Genomic DNA, 18,935 nt, shown 5'->3' with positions numbered 1-18,935 from the left:
TCTTTCATTTAAAAAAAAAAAAAAGTATGCATACGAACAACCAAAACAAGTACGAGACAGGGAGAGAGATCAAGAGGTAGTGATCTAGTGGACGAGGATGACCACAATTACAACCCCAAAAGGCCTACCGGCCCAAACCCCCCCTGCGAAGGCAATCATGTAAACCCTGCCCTAGCCCCTTTAAATTATATATAAATACTCCCCCTAGCTAGCTAGTAAACCACTCAGAGGCTTCTCCTCTGAGCGTCATTTGTCCAAAACTGGAATAGATGGCTAAGGTTGTCACGTGCCAAGGCACGCGCGGCCTACGGCCTATGACGATAAACACAATCAATCAATCAATCAATCTCTACTCTTGTTTTCCTTCTTCTTTTCTCCTTAGCTTAGTATTTTCTAATACAAGATACTTTACCCAGTATTCTTGAGTGTGACAATTGTGTTACGACGGCTTCGGATCTCGTATCATGTGACCAATTATGTAATCACATGGTCCCTTCGATCCCCTCGGTCTCTTGATCGAAGGGACCGAGGGGATCAAGGGGACGATTAGCATGAAGGTCTATATAACCAAGATGGATTTCCTTTGTATAGAGCTTCGTGCTCAAAATCAACCATTTAGTATACTCTACTATTAGTTACGAATTGCATTATTGTCATTACTTTAAGTCCCTGCTTGACGCCTAGTTATAAACCACCTCGAGAGCCTAGAGCACTTCCACGTGATCTAGACGGCAAACCTCGTAACAATAGCCGGAATGAAGGGGTGGTTTGGAAGTAGAGGATTAGATCTATGGATATGGATATGGATATGCTTGTTGCTATACTAGTTTTGTATTTCTTAATTAATGTCCGTGGCTATATGGCATCAATGATTCGACATGGAGTTGGTAAAATAGTTCATCATTCTCAAGACTTTACGTGGAGTTGCTTTCTATCTTGCTTTCGTGTCTTTTCACCTCTTCCTAATATCCCCACAGCCAACTAACTAACCTATAGCCCCATAACATCATTAATCCCTTTCTTTTCCCTTCATCTTCCCCTCCTTCACATCCCCATCTTATAAAACTCCGGCGCATACTCCACCAACCAACCCTTCTCAATCCTACTCAAATCCCTAATATAAACCTTCGCACCCAGCTCCACCACCTCACTAAAAACAACCCACTCACACTTGCGATTAAACATCAAACTACTGGGATGAGCATGCAAGATTGTTCCTCCTCCTATATTTCTAAATGTACCATCTGGTTGCATTTTCGCCGCATGTGCAAAATATCCCGTGGTTAAACATCTGCGAATTTGTTCACTTTTGTCTGGTCCGCCTACTGAGAGCATGTTTGGGTTCGAAGAGGATGAGAGAGTTTCGTCGATTGAGATGCCGAATCTTTCCAGATAGCGTTTTAATTGAGATCGGATACTGATTGCTTTTGAAAGGGCTTTGAAGTTTAGATAATTATCATGACAAAATCGTGGTTGTTTTTTGCCTTTGGTGATGAATGATTGGTAGATGTTAAGAAGAGTGATATGATCACCTTCCTCGACGGCGAATTTTCGTTTAGCGGTTTCCATGGCTTTCTTCTCATCGTAATCATTATAAAAGATATTTCCTCCTACAGATGTCATGGCGGCAATTGTAAGAATTTCGGAAAGACAGTTGAAGGAACTAGCTGATAGAAGTGTTTTGGCCATCATTGGTTCGACTGCTAGTTCAGCCATGCGTGTTCCGAGAGGTTTGGTAAGTTTGGCGTAAGTGTCGAGGGCACCGAGAGAATAGAGAAGTTCGAGTCCACGGATTATTAATTCGGCTGGTGGAGAAGTAAGGAATGGGAAACGGACTATATTGTCGATACCTAGAGCTTTGAGTTGAAGGATTATGGGTGCGAGATTTGATCGTTGAATTTCAGGAACGGTTGCTTCTTCAAGGGCTTGAAAGTTTGCTTCTGTGTAGAGACGAAAACATTTTCCGGGTTTGGTACGACCCGCTCGACCAGATCTTTGGGTTGCCGATGCTTTAGAGATTGGAGTTGCTGTTAATGTTTCAATTCCAGTGATTGGGTTATAAGCTCGAAGTTTTACAAAACCGCAATCGACTACATAGATGATACCATCAATTGTGACAGAAGCCTCTGCAATATTTGTAGAGAAAATAACCTTTCTAGTGTTTTCTTGAGCTAGTTCAAAAACAAACATTTGTTGTTCAGTTGAAAGACCAGCATAAAGAGGAAGTGGCATAAGAGCTTGAGATCTTGGATGTAAACTTGCTGCACGTTCTGATATTGCTTGTACAGCTTTATCTATTTCTTCTCTTCCAGTTAAGAAAACTAGAATATCTCCATCTGGTTCTTTGGTATGGATATCAAATACTGTATCAATAGCTCTTTCCAGATAATCTTCAGCTGGATTTTCTAGGTAAAGAATATCAACAGGATACATTCTACCTTCCAAACTAATAATTTGTCCAATTTTCCCATCATTTTTGGAACCATTTGTTGAACTACTACCTTGAGCGATTAAATCATCAAGAGTCATCGCGTCATCAACATTAGGTTTCGCTTCCACTTCTGGATCATTTGAAAAGAAATTCAGAAAATCTTCAGCTTGAAGAGTCGCACTACTAATAATGATTCTTAAATCATTTGGACGTTTCTTCAAAATCTTTTTAAGAACCCCAAGAAGAATATCAGTACTCAAAGAACGTTCATGGGCTTCATCAACCATAATGACGGAATAACGTGATAATAAAGGATCAACTAAAGCTTCTCGTAGAAGAAGTCCATCGGTCAAAAATTTTATCTTGGTTGCAGCTGATGTGACATCTTCGAATCGAATTGAATATCCAACTTCTTTACCTACTTCACATCCGACTTCTTCTGCAACTCTGATTGCTACAGTAGTTGCAGCTACTCGACGAGGCTGTGTACGTTAGCGAAGGATTATCGAAGGTCTGAAAATATCATACCTGAGTAACAGCAATCTGTTTCCCATTTGCACACCATCCTGCTTTTTCAAGAAATTGAGGTATTTGAGTTGTTTTTCCCGAACCCGTATGTCCAATTACAATAGTAACAGGATAACTCTCGATGAGATAGAGAAGACTTTCCCGATGCTGAGCTATTGGTAGTAATGAAGAAGGTTTGTGGAGAGCAGGAATAAAGTTTGATGACAAATCAAAGTCGGCCATAATTATATGCCTATGTTGTTTTTCATCGACATTATAAATCTATGGATAATTTCATGGTCGGAAGTAGATGGGGTACAAGGGAGGGATAGGAGATGTGAGAATAGAATACAGGTAAATTCGTAGTCACGAGTTTTTTTTGGAAGAGGGCCAGTCATGATCAAGGCGGTGAGATGAGATTTTTGGATTTTTGGGTTGTTTTGTTGATGCCTTGTTTGCCTCAATAGAAACAAGGCCACCAATTTCGAAATTGGCTCACATCAATCTTTCCTGGTCGCCATCAGCCAAAAGCTAACAAAAGGTTTGATTCGGCACGACATTCCCTTCTTGTGAAGAGTTCGTTTCATGGAGAAAGGATGTTGTGTACTCTGTCCGCCGTGGAACAATTATTTCCACAAACGTTACTGATGGCTTACGGCATTTTCGAGGATTTTCAAGTCCGTTGAGTTATGAGTTAGGTTATCTTTAGTTTTATTAATGATTGACTTATTAGCTACGAACAGCAGAGCCCCTACTGAAAATATCTTTTCGAGTCTCAATTCTTTTATTTCCATTCTCTCATCTAACCTAAATCATTCATATTTTACTACTCATGGAATATCGTCAAGTACTTTGCAAAATGTTTAATTCGATCAATATATTTCAGGATCATTCCCTAAATTGATACACTTCATAATAGGATTATTTAATCTCGCTATCAAACTATCAACCATGGAAAAGAACTCAATGAGCCACTTCTTCCCCCCCGAGCCCTGTACAGTAAAATAAGCCCATGCCCATGCAGATCATGTATTTTGGTGCTCCACCACCTATTCTCAATTGGTCTTTCGTGCCGTGGTGGATTCTTTCTATCGGTCTGGCTTGTTCTTCCATGGCGAATTTAGGATTTATTTATCGAAGGAAAAGAGTCTGGAGTTTGAACGTCGTAATTTTAAGGGGAAAGGGACCGAGTCGACTGGGTACGCGAATCGGGATGGGATTTGGTAGGTCATGATGGAGAAAGTATATCATAGTGTGAGATACCGTCGCAAGCCTTATTTCTATGTGGACGGCAGAAGTACGAAGTACGAGATACGAGATACAACGTGTAGAGGATATGCGGAGGACCGGTGGACGAGGATTTGTCATTTTGTCAACGAGGAGAAATGATTTAGCTAGGTACCTAGGTATACAGAGTACGGACTACATAACGGTAGAGTACCACGAACACAGCACGAGGTTCATGATCACAACTTTCCGTACACTGCATTTTATATTACCTTTACCGTCCATGCTGTTGAAGGATGGAAAGAGTAGAGATCATGTAAGGATCATGTAAGATTCCTCCAGATTCCTCCTTCAAACACGTTCAAAAGTTCAAGAGAAGTGTTTTGGAATATTTTAAGAATCCTTAGGATTTTATGTTACGGGAATGAAGAGAATCGCAACAACTATTGATAACCTTAGATGATTGCGCCTCTTTCTTTTTGATGGGTTAGGTATTCATTGATGTTTCTCATTTCTTTCCGATACAGTTCAGTCATTTGGTTTTTTAGACAGGAATTAAAAGAGAGGCGTGTCGGAAGATGGTCTTTCGTATAGGTAAAAGGATGTACGAGAAGAGAAGTATTCAGCAGTGATTGAGGATATGTTACAGATAGGTATGTATGAGTGATGTTGTAACTTATCATACATATATATGAAATGTACAGCACCAATAGGTTATCAAGATAAGACCTTGCAAACTATAGAGATTACATGGACAGTAATATAGGTAGGACATCAGCAATTACTTCAATTACCTAGGTATCAAAGGATAAAACAACCGCGACATTCGATATTTACTTTTACCGTCTCCGCCTCTCTAAATGTTGGTGCTAACTTTACTTTACAGCATGTCCTCGAGCGAAATTAATGGTTGCGTACCTAGACACCCTGTGTCGTCCACGTCTAAGCTTCGTGGGAAGCATGAAACTAAGACATTTGAGTGAAATCGGGGACATTCCACACATTCCACAAATCTATTGATAGAATGGTTAGAATGGTCATGATTTTGGTAGCGGTGGTTTAGACGATTTAGTAGCTGATGTCTAATGCACGTAGGTAGTATTAAATAAATAGGAGTAAAGTATGAAAGGTAAGGCAGTAGCTAATACTGAATAGGTAGGTAATTGAAGATCGGTAGATACCTACACAATGAAATATCAAAGGAATGTAGGAGTTGAAGATGCGTGTGAAGAAGTAGATATAATAAATTAATGAAAGCCTTCACATTATCATAGATGACAGCTCTTGATTCGCTGAAGAAATGATCACACAATCAAATATCCATCTCCTTCTTACAAATCTCTTAATACTCTGTAACTTTATTATTATGTCTTCATTAATCTCTCCACAAATACAGAATCCATCCCCATCACTGAAATTATTCATCGTTCACAACCAATTATCTATCAAGTTCGTCCAATCTTCATCTGATCATGCTCAAGGATACCCTAGTACGTTTCCAGTTAAATCAGCAGGAAATGGACTAGGGCTTCCCTCTCTACCCTGGTCCAATTCATGTTGTACCCCTGGCATTAAACCACTTTGAGCATAGACACCCACCCACCCCAGCTCATCTCTTTAATTCTGGCCCAATTGCCAGTCAATCCAATTAATCCAATCAATCCAATCTTTCCATCTCTGTTTTTGGCTTTTCATCTCTTTGCCCGTCGCTCACTATCCTCCTCTCTTCTTTCTCACCTCTCCTCACTCCTCTCTCCTCTTATCTCCTTCCTTTCTTTTCACCTCTACCTTCACCTGCACCTTCACTCCCTTCACCTTTCTCCTTGGAGTCTCGTCCTTCTCAAACATTACGAACTTCTTGGAAATTTAACTTTTGCTTGTTCGCAGGCCTCACATTCCTTTAAAAAACATAATACAACTTCACCAAGATTACCCTATTCACTCATTGTTTACCCCCATTATCCCATTCATTCATTCATTATTCCAACCAAAGTCATTCTTTCGAGGAAAAGTAACATCACATCAGATCAACGATAATTACAACCTCAATTTATTCCCCTCATCTCCAATCATTCTTCAATCTTCACCACTTGCTCCTTTTTGATATCGACCGTTGCGACTGTTTTATATTGACTCTCACATATCAAAAGAGGTGTAAAGAGATAACCCATCACTCCATCTCGAATTTCCAATTCCCATCTTGGCATTAATTTCCCATTTCCTTCCACGCAATCCATCAACCTTCTATCTACAACTTACCGCATTGAAACCGCAACTTCCTCCCGCGGAAAAGAACAAGATCTTCGACGACGACGACAACAATTCAAACAAACTTTGTTTATAATATCTTAATCAATCGTACATTTATACCACTCCTACAGATTCAGTCAATTCGGCAGCAGGATTGCCTATGCCAATATGGAGGACCATCAAAGATTAGCAAATATTGTTAGATTGGCACGTCGTGTACCATTAGCAGAGGCGGCCGCAGAAGATATTGATAACATTGCATCGATATTGAAAATGGCGGTACCAGATCGAGTTATTATGGGTAGAAGTTCTACAACGACGTCTTCTACATCGTCAAGTACTTGTGCTGCAGATGATACTTCCGCTGCTTGTGAAAAGCCAATTGGCCCTTCGGCCTATACTTTGCCCGTCATTTTAGGTATCGTGTAAGTTCACTTTATCTATCATACCGGTGGGTATCGTTTAGATTCTAATCATTAATCTTGATAGTATTCCTGTCGCTGGCGCCATCATTCTGTTTACAATTCTACAACGAAGATATACGAAGAGGGCCAGGGAAGAAGATGCAAATGATCCAACTAAAAACATGGACTTTGGTATGGGTAGAATTTCGAGAACTGCTGGTGGAGAATCAAGCATCTCAAACTTCGATGATGAAAAGGGAGATTCTGGAAGACCGCGACAAATGTCCTTGGATTTAGGAGGTAAAAGTCCATACTTGCTACCACCGGAACTACAAGATTCTAGGGAAAGCCTTCACTCACTCTCCAAAACCATCCATCAAAACGAAGATCCTTATCGACCAGTACATGAGGCTGTCGGAGCTGCTTCTATCCGCTCCAAACAAGGTCGAAATGGATCTTCCATCCTGTCTGCGTCAACCGTTGCTCCTTCCGGAATGAATGATACTGGTTCACCAGATGGACAAGGACTCCTATCGAATGCTGCTGCTATGTCACGAACAACTCCACCTACTGCTGGCTTTAATCCACCCCCAAGGTCAAACTCTATTCCACCTGCAAAGATGCCAGAGGAACCAAGACAATCTCCAGAACAAAATGTTGACAAGAAAGGTCCACCAGGTAATTTCCGTCCCCAAAATGGTTTTTCTTCTACCAGGTCCATTCCAATGCCTTTTCTGGACTGGGAATCTTATGCTGGAAATCAATATGGTGCGATCAGATATAGTAACAATTACCTAGGCTCTTCAATCACCTCTAATCCATCCGCTGCTGCTCCAACTGGCCCCGCTGAACCAAAGCCAACCACGACTCGCAAGGCACCTCCTCCGGCAATTAACACTTTACCACCTATGAATCCAAAACCAGAGCAACCAAGGCCACGACAATCCGAAATCAGTGATTATGGTGATGGAATTGAGGTTACACCACCATCCCCCGTCCGTATAATGATCAACAACAAGGCAAACCGATACTCTATGGATGTTCCACCGGAAGAATTTGCTCAAGCTGGTTTGGGAGCTCCTGGATTTGATCCTAAAAGACTTTCCATGGGTTTCCGACCTTTGCCTCCTGATGCTCCAGCTGATGCTGCCGAAGATCCTGAAACTCGTGCCAACAGAATTCGATCATTCTACAAGGAATACTTTGATGACTCTAAACCAGCACCACAAGGTCAATACATTGAGGATTACAACGCGCACTATCCTGGTCCAGGTGATTCTACTTACTTTGATCCCGCTACCAACAGCTTCGTCTTACCATACGCTGAACCTATTGCCCGCCGTGCTATGACACCACCTCCACGTGCAACAAGATTCCAAGGAGCCCCACCACGTTCAATGCATGGTTCAATGGGTGGTGCTTCAATCCGTGGACCTCCTAGAATGCCATTCAATGAAGGACCAAGAGCATCCTCATCCGCGTCTCAACGTGGTCCTATGCCATCTCCAAAGAAGAACTTACCTCCTCCTGAAGCACTTACTTCTTTACCTACTCCATCCAAGCTCAAGGATGATTCGTTTGCTTTACTCAACACGCTCGACTTCGCTCCTGAATTAAATGTCCGTGATCGTGTTGCTGGTCGATCTGAAAGTCCTTTCGGTGAAAGAAGACCATATTCACCAGCAGTTCCAGCATTTGCACCCATCATCGGAGCATATGATGAACTTGCTGCAATGCCAAGCCCGTAAGTTTCTTTTTATTTGAGTACGGAGATTGATGACTAATTTTGGTACAGTCACATGTTCAGAAAATCTGGTACATTTACATCCCTTGATTTCGCTCCACCAAGAAGATTCAGGGATCCAGAAAATATGAGTGATGCTGGTAGCATTCGAAGTAACAACAGTGGAATCTCATCAGTTCAAGCAAATGCTATCCGTAATGGAGCATACCGCATCAGTAAAATTCCTCAAGATATCGTCTTTACTAAGGATGATTTGGCTGCGACATTGAAACCTGAATGGGGTATGCGTCAAGGCATGTGATCGCACAAGACTTTTGAAAAATAATGTCTCTTTACTTTGTTCATTCTGAATGCATTTGAGCGCGCATTTTTGAGGATTTTTTTAACAATCAATGGGTTACCCTATCAATTGTTCATACTTTATTATTTCTTCTGGTTCGATATTTGCATGATGATGCTTCACCATACGCGATTTCCAAACGATGGACGTGGTTATTTGTTTTGTCAAGAGGTAGTAAAGGGAAGAAGTGATTGATGGATGGATCAATTGAAAGTTGATTTGTTGGATTGGTGTTGACAGATTAATGTCTTTTTCTTGTAATAGATGGGGAAATATGGATTGGAGCCTTTGGAGTTCTTGGACTTAAATTTCGAGAACTTCATACAAACTAGGGATTTTTTGAGGGTTGCGATTACTGTTACTCTGCATATAGATATTACATTGTATGGCAATTTTGAGGCTGCAGGGTGGTTGATTGACTAGGGATGGGCGATTGGGGTATGAGTGTATGAAAGAAGGATTGTGGGTGATGGGGTTGGATATAAGGAAATGGTTGGGAGATGGATATTGGAGATGGGTGATGAAAATTGAAAGGAGGGGAAGATAGGATATGCATGTTTGGAGGATGGAGTGAGGACGGGGTTTTATAGTGGCCAGTCAATCAGTCAGTCAGTCTTTCTTGTATAAATCAAAAAATCATAAAACTTAAAATTATATATCAATTTATATATTCATGTATTTATGATTAAATTTAAATTCAATGTTTTTTTTTTTTCACCGAGTAATATATGATTCAAGATGTGAGATATGAGATAAGAGGTGTTGTTACGTGACGGTTGTTACCCCACTAGTGGCTCACGTGCACTAGCCCTGTATATAAAGACCTTCTTACTTAGAATCTTTTTAGTTCTTTAGTGTGACGGAAAAGTCGTAAACGGAGTCAATTCAATCACTTAGAATCTAAAACTAAAGAACTAAGAAGATTCTAAGTTAAGAAGGTTCTTTATATACCAGGGCTTAGTGCACGTGAGCCACTAGTGGGGATAACAACCCGTCACCGTAACAGAATCCTTCTTATCGGAAGTCTCCGCTTTACATGGTGTATTTCGATGGGAGGATGCAAATACTCGCATAGGAGCTTATCCATAAAGTGAGGCACTTTCGAGGCATAGAAGTAAAGTTTCCTAGCTATCAGCCCGAGAGACTTTTGCTCCCTAACATTAACGCTTATGACAATAATGTTGTCATTTAAAATAGTCGTTATCCTTTTTATGAAGAATTTCTACCGTTCTCCAAAATTTGTTAATACTAAGAGCTAATAAATTGAAAGTAAGGTAATCACTCGAGAATATCTAACTTTGCTTTTTTCCGCGGATTCCCGTTAATATCTCACTTTACAAAAACCGTTTTAAGAATTTAGGTTACAATTTGCTGTCCAGAACGCCATTGTACAAAGTAATGGAATTCCGCAGCATTTTATAAAAGAAAGTATCAATGAACGATGCACAGCTAGGTTAATTAAACTGGGGCTTGAGTGAACATTAACTCTTGAAATCTCTCCACCTTGATTCATTCACTATTTGACAGGTTTTGCTAGGTACGTACTAGATCTGACCCCGCCTTTCCAGCTTCCATGTGCGTGACGTCCTCGTATACTCTTTAGTGCTCATGACGAAGCTGAATCGCCAACACAGGAATTCCGGTTGGAAGATTCATGTTTAAGGACCTAGTACCAAAGTGACTATTTGACATGACATCCACTCGTGCATTACAATATTTGAGCTGGTAGATTTTGCAATGAGGCTGAATGAAAGAATAAATCTATGAAGATAAACGTTAAGGAGACATGGCATGACATTGTCACTTTCTATTGTCATTTTTAAAAATTTGGCCTTTACTGTCAAGTTATATCGGGACTTCATTTGCAAGTTAATTTTAGAGGACAACTAAAACCATACATTTGTTGTTGCGCAGAGCCAAACTGGCTTGCAGAAACCACGAAACTTTGTATTTTTAAGTAAATCCCGAGGCTTCGTATAAAGATATGAAAAGATTAGAATATATTTCCCACTTTACCTTTGTAGTTTCAATTTCAATGATTAAAATAAACATAATATACAACTCTAATATAGAGCAAGATATATATCCTTGCTTTTGCTTTTTGTTTTCCCTTTATGTATAGTGGTTACATAATACTTTTTATTTTTCAAAAACAAATATAATCTCTATTATAGTATATATAACAAGGATATTGAAGGAGAACAATAACAACCACTATCAACCAGCCTCGCCGCGGACGCGGAGGACCACGAAAGCTAGAAGTAACACAGTGTCCAGAGACCGACTACTACGACGACAACATAAACCAGAAAGCGGACGGCGACGCGAGCGCATTTCATCCAACAAAAATTTATTTCTTTGGCAGCATTATCTCACAACTATGATTTACGATTCCTTACGACCCATTCCAATCACCTCAGGCCCGCGGTATAAGTCGTTTGTAAGTATCGCTCCAGAGTATAAAAAAGCGGAGGAAATTCGCTTAAACATGGCTCACATGTGATTAAATGAAATGCAGTAAGATTACCTTCAAACATTCTAAAGCAACAATGTTGTTTTACAATCGGATTATATAAAGCGATCTATATCGTGATAATTGAGCTTTATAAATGTATAGCGTAATCATCATTGCGTGGAGATAAAGCGAAAACTAAGGGATAGGATCTCTCGAGTTTGTGCCTGCTTCTTTTCAGTACAAATTTGTCAAAAAAAAAGGTCAAAATCAATATTATAGACAAAAGCCGTTTTGCGCAATAATTACCAAAAATTATAGTAGCGGAAGAACGATTACTATCATATTATCTTATTTATTTTCGTGACTCGTAGTTGAATTACTTCTTAATATGACAAGAGCCGGAATTTATCACTGGTTTCTAGTCTTTCACGTCTGAATCTTCCTGGACGCACGCCATTGCTGCTAGCCAAAAATCAGCTAAACAATCTTCCTAATCCAGGTGACGAGCAATTCTTCTATGCTAAGATCAAAGCAATTGACAACATCATATGCTATAGCTAAATCCCAAAAAAGAAAGCGAACGGCAAAAGAATCTAATATTCTCATCCTTTTATCACTTCTTTTTGCTTCGTTGTCTTCTGGAAATCTTGACAGCTGTTTTTTTTGTCATCACTCTAGATCTACAGTCATGAGTTTGCATGTTCCGTAGACACTGTAAAAACTTTGATTAGCCAGGAGGAAAAGATTTTAACTTTAAATTACATTTTTCAAGTGCAATGGCAAGTTTTGACCTAATCGAGGGTTAAGGAGAAATATCTCTTTAGCTTGAGGGGCTAGAAATACCAATAGTTCGACATTTATATATGAAGGCGCTTGCATTCGCTAAATAGAAGTATAATGGAATACGTGGTATACTAAATAGACCTGAAGTTTGGCAAGATGCACTCCCACATCTCGATCTTTAAGGTACTCTGATCGGACCCGCAGCTCCAACTTCTAGATTTGATGGTATATAAACATAGATCAACTTGGAATATTTTTTCTCACTAGAAGATTAACTTACCTTGTATCAAAATCATAATGGCTTTGGTATCCTTACGCAAGTGTTTAGATTCTCAATACCAACCTCCTGGTAGGACAAAATCCTGAAATCCTTTCACCCCGGACTTAAATATTTGAAGTGTCGGAAATATTTATTGTCATTTTTGAAGGTATTCACCATCAATCTTTTAGCTTACCAAGTTTCTGATATATTCATTCTTGCCATTTCTCATAAATTACATTCTTCATTTTCAAATAGACATTGACTTTGAGAGATAAGTCGGAATGCAGTCGGCGGATTGTGGATGGAAGTTCTGCCTAGGAACGAGGTCATTTGCTATTTAATAAAAATGTATTAAGGCTTTTGTACATTTGAGAAAAGGATGCTTTTATAGTCAAGCGGTAAGGTTTTGTGTTGCTACTGGGATGAGGATGGAATTGCTCAGTATAAAGGTATGAGAGATATGCGCAGAAGCTAGGTCAATATCTAGCTTGGCTACATTCTGTAAGTCCTTTCAGAGCTATACTGAGCTGTAAATATGAATATATTCGCGTCCTTCTAGTATTGTCAAGAAATTTTCTATTTGTAATCTATAGCACAACAAAATGGATGCCATACACAACAGCAAAATACTTGGACTTTAGCTGACTTCCACCACAACTTTGACGCATTATGTATTGAATAGAGTAAAAATCATCTGCGATGAATATATTTAGCTTGTTGCGGATGAATCCTTTTCATCAGTGAAAGTATCAAAGCCAAAAGTTTTGCTGTCTGTTCGATTTTGCATTGTCACAATCTGAGCTTCACTGATGCTTCAGATCGGAAACCTGACAATAAGAAAAACCTTTCCTGGTACCCATATACTTATATTCTTTGATTAATAGTTTAAAATAGTGAAGTAGATCAAGACATCATCTTCGAGTCGCTACCTACAAAGTCTTAAGGCTAATATTGATACATGATTCTAGTGAGTGATTTATGTAATGTGTCAAAGACTGCAAAGCCAAGATGGAGTTACTTCTCTTAGAAACAAAACCATCTCTTCTCAATTTGGAGAGAAACAGAGCTGAAATTAGAGACGAGAAGTAATTGAGATTTGCTTTGCCATCCATCCAGCCCCGTTTTCCAGAATTCATCTTCCTCCCGAAGATAAAGGATTCCAACAGTGAAAAGTCTAAAGGGTGAGACTTGTGTTACCTCAGCCCTTCTTCATGGGTGTGAGTAATTTTAATCGTTGTCCTCGAGAGTTTTTGTCATTTCAAATAAGAATCTTCGTCATGTTATCTTTATATACGATGATTCACAAGCTACCAAGAGAATCTAACCTGAGGACTACCATAGCTCGACAAAACTAGCAAGAAAGAAGTAAGATTACATAAACCACCTAGAACAGCTCACTTTCTCCTCTACATAGAGCTTAATCGTACCCGCAAACCTAGTAAACAGCTTACGTGACCCTTAAAATCTTCATCCTTAGCCAAGTATAAAGTAAGGGATAGCAATCACCCAATTCCTGGAAAGCTTGTGTATGACATAATCATGGAATTTATCGAAACAATCTTAAAGACCAAAGTATTGACTGACAATGATTATTTTTCACTATCGCTGAATATTCTATTGCCGCTACCTAGGTATTTACAATCACTTTTAAACCGCCGCTTCAATTAAATAAATCGAAGTTCTTCGGCAAAAGGTCTGATCCTGCTGAGCGATGGACTGTCAAAGTCAATGCCAACTCTCCGATGACTCTTCAATCCGGAGGTACTGTAAGTTTTGTCAAGCGACGTAATACTCAAACTGTAAGCTTCCTTATATACCTCTAATTCAAAAAACCTGACGAAATCGCATTAATTATAGTACACTAGTATACACAATTTTCGAAAGTCATCAGCAAAAATAACAAGTCTTCCACTAATCTTCCTCAAATTCCTCGTTTATATCATCACTACTTCTCAAAGCGGCTATATAATAACCCTACATCAAGCACAAACTTTCTCTCTTCAGAAATTACTGAAAACAACTACGGTGAGGGTCAGGTTTTTGGCCATGTTTTGGAAATCCCAATATCTTATATTCACCATCTCCAAAATTTAAAAATATGACACAATTAGGGCAATCTCACCTCACCTCATCTCATCTCAGCTCTACTTTTGGCTGTCACGGAATACTAATTATTGTCGCTTATGATCTCCCAAAACTGTCGCCACCCGAAGAGGTGACTGCAATCCCTTCTTCACGCGCAATAACTAAATATTTTAACAAATCTTTGACTGAACACCGCCACGATTATGGGGCTTTCAATTCCCTAAGAAATTGACTGGAATGCCGTTGATAAGTCATATAATTACATAACAACCTCAAGAGAGAAGATTTTATACCTGAGAATTAATCTTACAAATGACAAGTTCAAGGTTTTGAAAATTTTTAAATGTAGCAAATACACAAAAAATAAATCCATAAAGTTAGAAAAGCCATTCACTTAAACAATTTCAAATTCATTACTCCTGATAGCCCAATTCCATCAAATAAAGTAAAAAGAATTATCAAAGAAAAACTCCATGAAACATATTCCAACCTCACCCTCAAAATATTACAAGAAATCGTAATACAAATACATAAACAAAGAAAACAAAAACCAACAATAAAAAATATATACCACCAAAACTAAACTCTAAAGCAACATAACCCCATAGCCATACCAATCCACCAATCCACCAATCCACCACTTCACCAAAACTCCCAAATCCCATATCTCTATTCAAAATGTCATCCCGCAACACCATTCCAGACCCAGGCCCAGGCCTAGGCCCAAAACCCCCCTCATTCGCCCTCCGCTACCATGACTTCGCAGACGGCCACAGCGATCTCACTCCCTGCCCTAGCACTTTTCCCTCTTTCCCTCTCTCCCAATCCTCGTCCCGAGACTGGGATACCATAGAAGTGCACCAAAAAAATCGTCTCCACTCCTTCACCACCCGCGAATTATTAAATCTTGATGCTATTAGCGAACGACCTATGGCTGCATCTACACTATCTAATTTACCAATATTACCATTATTGAGAAGGAATCAATGGGATAGTACGGGGAAGATGTTTGGGAGGAAAGAGGCGATTGGTATTGATGACTGGGGTCAAAGTGGGGATGGAGAAGACGGGAAGTATGGGGAGTGGGTTTCTGGGAATGAACATGTGTGGGATGCATTGCGGCCGAGTTTGGCAATTGCCAGTCAGTATTTGTTATCGAGTCATATGTTACCTTGGGTCCGTTATTTTTTTTTACCAATATGTGAATAAAAATCTCGAGTATCGATGAAGTTGGAGCTAGCACTAATTCCGATTCTAGTTCTAGATGTCCCCGATCTCCAATAGTTTAGTTTCCGACCTTCGCCTTATAGCAGGCAAGAAACAATACAAGTCCGCGAAAGAATACTCAACGATCGCCTCTTAAAAGTCTACGACATTCTATTCTCTTTTTTCGAACCCGGAAAGATCCCATACACGGGCGAGATCGATCTAGATATCGATGAGAGTATTAATCCTGATCGTAACACTCTGGCTTTTGCGCACCTGCGCTGGAGTCAGCAGCACCCAGCTGACCCTGAATAGAAGCCACGATATAACATTGTGCTTATGTTGAATATCGATTACGTAACTCCGTTAGTTGTAGATAAATATTTGAATCATGCAGAACGATATGCTATTCCCTGGTGGATAGCCGTTGTAGTAAGTCCATTTCTTCAGCGCCTGCTGCTGAGCATATCCATAGAATTTCAATCTTTGAATAGCAATCGCTAAGACACTATAGATAGTCCACGAATTAATCTATGCCATGGAATTGAGTAGAAATTATCCTAATCGCAACATCAAGATGAAAGCTTCACGCTTATCCAATGAACCATATTTTGAAGATGAAGCTTTGGCCGAGTTGGGATATTCGTACGAAAATGCCGTGGGTTGGAATAGCCCCATGACCATGCTACAACTACCAAAGAAAACCTCTGACATATGTGATAGATCAATGGAGGATACATAGAAGCAATACTCAATGGAACAATATGGAGAAATCGCCCCTTGGGCTACTGGCCAGTGACGCCTTGGCCAACAATGGAAATGATTTAACTTATACAACTTCCATTGAAAATCCCCAAATTGACGGAGAGCCGCAACCTCCAGATTATAAATACTTGCATCCCATTCCAGTTACAGTCTACGAAGATGTACAATCTGCCTCGTTTTGGGAGCACGCCGTGCGACCATATGGCCACAAGATTTTGTACTACCGGACAATGAAAGCTAGTGTTGGTATAAAAGTCCAAGATGAATATTTTTGGGGTAGAGATGATATTACAGGACGAGTAAATGTCTCTCCACTGAGAAATGAACCAAAATCTCTCGTAGATGACATGGAGCGACTCAAAAATGTTACCAACTGGACACCAAACGAGAAGTAGATTTTCAAAATTGGGGGTAAACTAATCAAAAGTGCAGAACACGGAGCAGCTTTCTGGTCGGATTCGATTGTGCAACGACAGAATATTAACGAATATGTTACTATGATCAAGGACAACGAAAAAAACAACGTGAAAGATGAAAAATATAGACTACAAATATTTAATGTTTTAATGAAGGCAACAGAGAAACACATAGCTCTGATGCAAAACCAACCACGCCTTGATAATCTCAATCAAAATATTTCAACAGACCGTCGAATTGATCTTTTAAAGTTCAGTAGAGGAATGAGAGCACTTGTTCAAAAACTCAAATTAGAATGGAGAACAGAACTTCCGCATCCAGCCATTCATTTCAGCACTATACTAAATCATTTGGAACTGGCGACGATGTATCTCTTTGTCCCGGATGAAACGACTGGACTGTTTGATACGGAGGATCAAAAAGAAATCAATTTGATATCACAGGCTCGCATCGAATACACCTCAGGACATATTGATAACTGTCAAGAAGTTATTGCATCGATCAGTAAAAACGAAGACCAATCCTCTTATGCACTTACCTGCGCAGGCCTCTTGAAACTAGCTTGTGATGTTAGAAGTCGTGAGAGAGTATGGAATAGTGTAGATTATGGGATCACTACACAATTTTCGGCGAGAATTAGGTATTTAACAAGGCTTTGTGATGGAGGGAAAAGAGTATGGATAGAGCTACTAGGAAACTGGATAATATTTGCGAGGGATCTCATGGATAATTCAGATCCTGGAGAAGGGTATGGTATTTGGAAGCTTAGAATGAAAGTCATAGAGGGGAAAAGAAAGCTTGAGAGAGATATTGGTGAAGAGGCGCCACCTTATCCAGGGCAGGATATTTAGAGAAAAGAATGCGACCTTGAGACTGGAATGCGAGCCGTATATCCCAAGTGGTTATCAGGCTGCTCTAATGTTACCATGAAAGTTTGACGGCATTCCTGTACTAATATTGTAGGAAAGGTAAAGTCAGACGGAGATGTATAGAGAAAATCATAGCTATCATTAAACACGCCTGTTTCGCAGCAGGAAGTTCATTTTTCGATAAACTTTAATCTTGCTGGTTGGCGAATCTAACCGATTCCCGCTCCATAATCGGTCAATCTGAAGACCAGAAGAAAGTAGAACATCCGTTCGTCCCCGTCGGTGAAGCTGTATATTCCGATGGCTTCGGATGCCGAGGAGCATACGAAATATCATGAGGTGCAATCCAACGTGAAGAATTATCATGGCTGAGTATCCGAGCTTATTTTGCTTGGTTGAGAAAAATTTGCTCTGTCAACTGAACATGCAAGGTTGACGCACACGGGATGTTGTACCTGTAGGATTAATGCCTTTGTAAAACATATGCTGGACAAGCCATCAACTAAAATATATCTTTTGGAACATATAAATACGAACATGGAACCAAAGAAACGACTGTATGAAAGAACGAACTATAGTCACGTTGTACACAAAACTAAAGTCTTTCTGACCAGGCCGAGGACTTGACAAGAGAAAATGACAGCTCCAAGGTATCGAGAGCCAATCGCTATCGAAGTAAGGGGTAAAACATCGCAAATATTCTTTTCTCGCTAGCGATCCATATCATAATTTAACCTCATGGCGGAGCGCAGTATTGCTTTGATTCGACGTAGCAGCGATACATAGAACCTCTTCAAGCAGGAAATCGTCAAATATCGTGTCATACTAGATTCTCAATTCAGATTTGTATCACCTGGGCTTTCCAGTTTGCGACACAATGGAATATAGTTCTCAGGAATTGTATCCCCGTCCCTTACATCTTGGCGGATGCGGGGTAATTATATGGGCGCGTTTCCGCACAGCTCGGGCTTGGCATCCCAGCATTCTTGAGTTGCCAAGAGGCTCGTATTTTGCTTGCTGAGATCAGCTATGTCATGATAGTGATTGTGACACAATTAGATAGTCGTATAAAGAGACGAAGAATTGTCGTAAAAATTTCAAACTCAAAGTCCTCGACTTGCCTCTTCAAAAGCTTCAACCATTTTCTAATCTGTCTTGATTTATCTCAATCCATTTCGAACATCGAAAAG

At 39.9% G+C, this 18,935-nt stretch overlaps 7 protein-coding genes across 7 annotated transcripts; 4 read left to right on the top strand and 3 right to left on the bottom strand.

Annotated features, from left to right (window-relative positions):
- Nucleotides 1–1,044: 1,044 nt before the first annotated feature.
- On the bottom strand, nt 1,045–3,181 carry SS1G_01039 (hypothetical protein; the record flags this gene model as incomplete). The annotated part of the gene is made up of 2 exons (XM_001598899.1): nt 1,045–2,913; nt 2,960–3,181. 2 exons carry the CDS (start codon nt 3,179–3,181, stop codon nt 1,045–1,047), a joined length of 2,091 nt encoding a protein of 696 aa, XP_001598949.1.
- Nucleotides 3,182–3,965: 784 nt separating this feature from the next.
- On the top strand, nt 3,966–5,324 carry SS1G_01038 (predicted protein; the record flags this gene model as incomplete). The annotated part of the gene is made up of 4 exons (XM_001598898.1): nt 3,966–4,161; nt 4,234–4,492; nt 5,052–5,144; nt 5,321–5,324. 4 exons carry the CDS (start codon nt 3,966–3,968, stop codon nt 5,322–5,324), a joined length of 552 nt encoding a protein of 183 aa, XP_001598948.1.
- Nucleotides 5,325–5,908: 584 nt separating this feature from the next.
- SS1G_01037 (predicted protein) lies at nt 5,909–6,013 on the bottom strand (the record flags this gene model as incomplete). The annotated part of the gene is made up of 1 exon (XM_001598897.1): nt 5,909–6,013. The coding sequence occupies one exon, from the start codon at nt 6,011–6,013 to the stop codon at nt 5,909–5,911; it is 105 nt and encodes a 34-aa protein (XP_001598947.1).
- Nucleotides 6,014–6,583: 570 nt separating this feature from the next.
- SS1G_01036 (hypothetical protein) lies at nt 6,584–8,864 on the top strand (the record flags this gene model as incomplete). Its single annotated transcript, XM_001598896.1, has 3 exons — nt 6,584–6,840; nt 6,905–8,563; nt 8,615–8,864. 3 exons carry the CDS (start codon nt 6,584–6,586, stop codon nt 8,862–8,864), a joined length of 2,166 nt encoding a protein of 721 aa, XP_001598946.1.
- Nucleotides 8,865–12,111: 3,247 nt separating this feature from the next.
- SS1G_01035 (predicted protein) lies at nt 12,112–12,437 on the bottom strand (the record flags this gene model as incomplete). Its single annotated transcript, XM_001598895.1, has 3 exons — nt 12,112–12,240; nt 12,329–12,354; nt 12,422–12,437. The coding sequence occupies 3 exons, from the start codon at nt 12,435–12,437 to the stop codon at nt 12,112–12,114; spliced, it is 171 nt and encodes a 56-aa protein (XP_001598945.1).
- A 1,505-nt stretch (nt 12,438–13,942) lies between these two features.
- On the top strand, nt 13,943–14,574 carry SS1G_01034 (predicted protein; the record flags this gene model as incomplete). The annotated part of the gene is made up of 3 exons (XM_001598894.1): nt 13,943–13,975; nt 14,083–14,169; nt 14,515–14,574. 3 exons carry the CDS (start codon nt 13,943–13,945, stop codon nt 14,572–14,574), a joined length of 180 nt encoding a protein of 59 aa, XP_001598944.1.
- A 592-nt stretch (nt 14,575–15,166) lies between these two features.
- Nucleotides 15,167–17,727, top strand: SS1G_01033 (predicted protein; the record flags this gene model as incomplete). The annotated part of the gene is made up of 4 exons (XM_001598893.1): nt 15,167–15,629; nt 16,213–16,356; nt 16,418–16,850; nt 17,133–17,727. 4 exons carry the CDS (start codon nt 15,167–15,169, stop codon nt 17,725–17,727), a joined length of 1,635 nt encoding a protein of 544 aa, XP_001598943.1.
- Between the last annotated feature and the right edge of the window lie 1,208 nt (nt 17,728–18,935).

Source organism: Sclerotinia sclerotiorum, genomic scaffold (assembly GCF_000146945.2).
Source record: "Sclerotinia sclerotiorum 1980 UF-70 scaffold_1 genomic scaffold, whole genome shotgun sequence".
Classification (NCBI taxonomy): domain Eukaryota; kingdom Fungi; phylum Ascomycota; class Leotiomycetes; order Helotiales; family Sclerotiniaceae; genus Sclerotinia; species Sclerotinia sclerotiorum.
The sequence above is the reverse complement of the archived record's forward strand: the minus strand, read 5'-3'. Positions and strand labels throughout refer to the sequence as shown.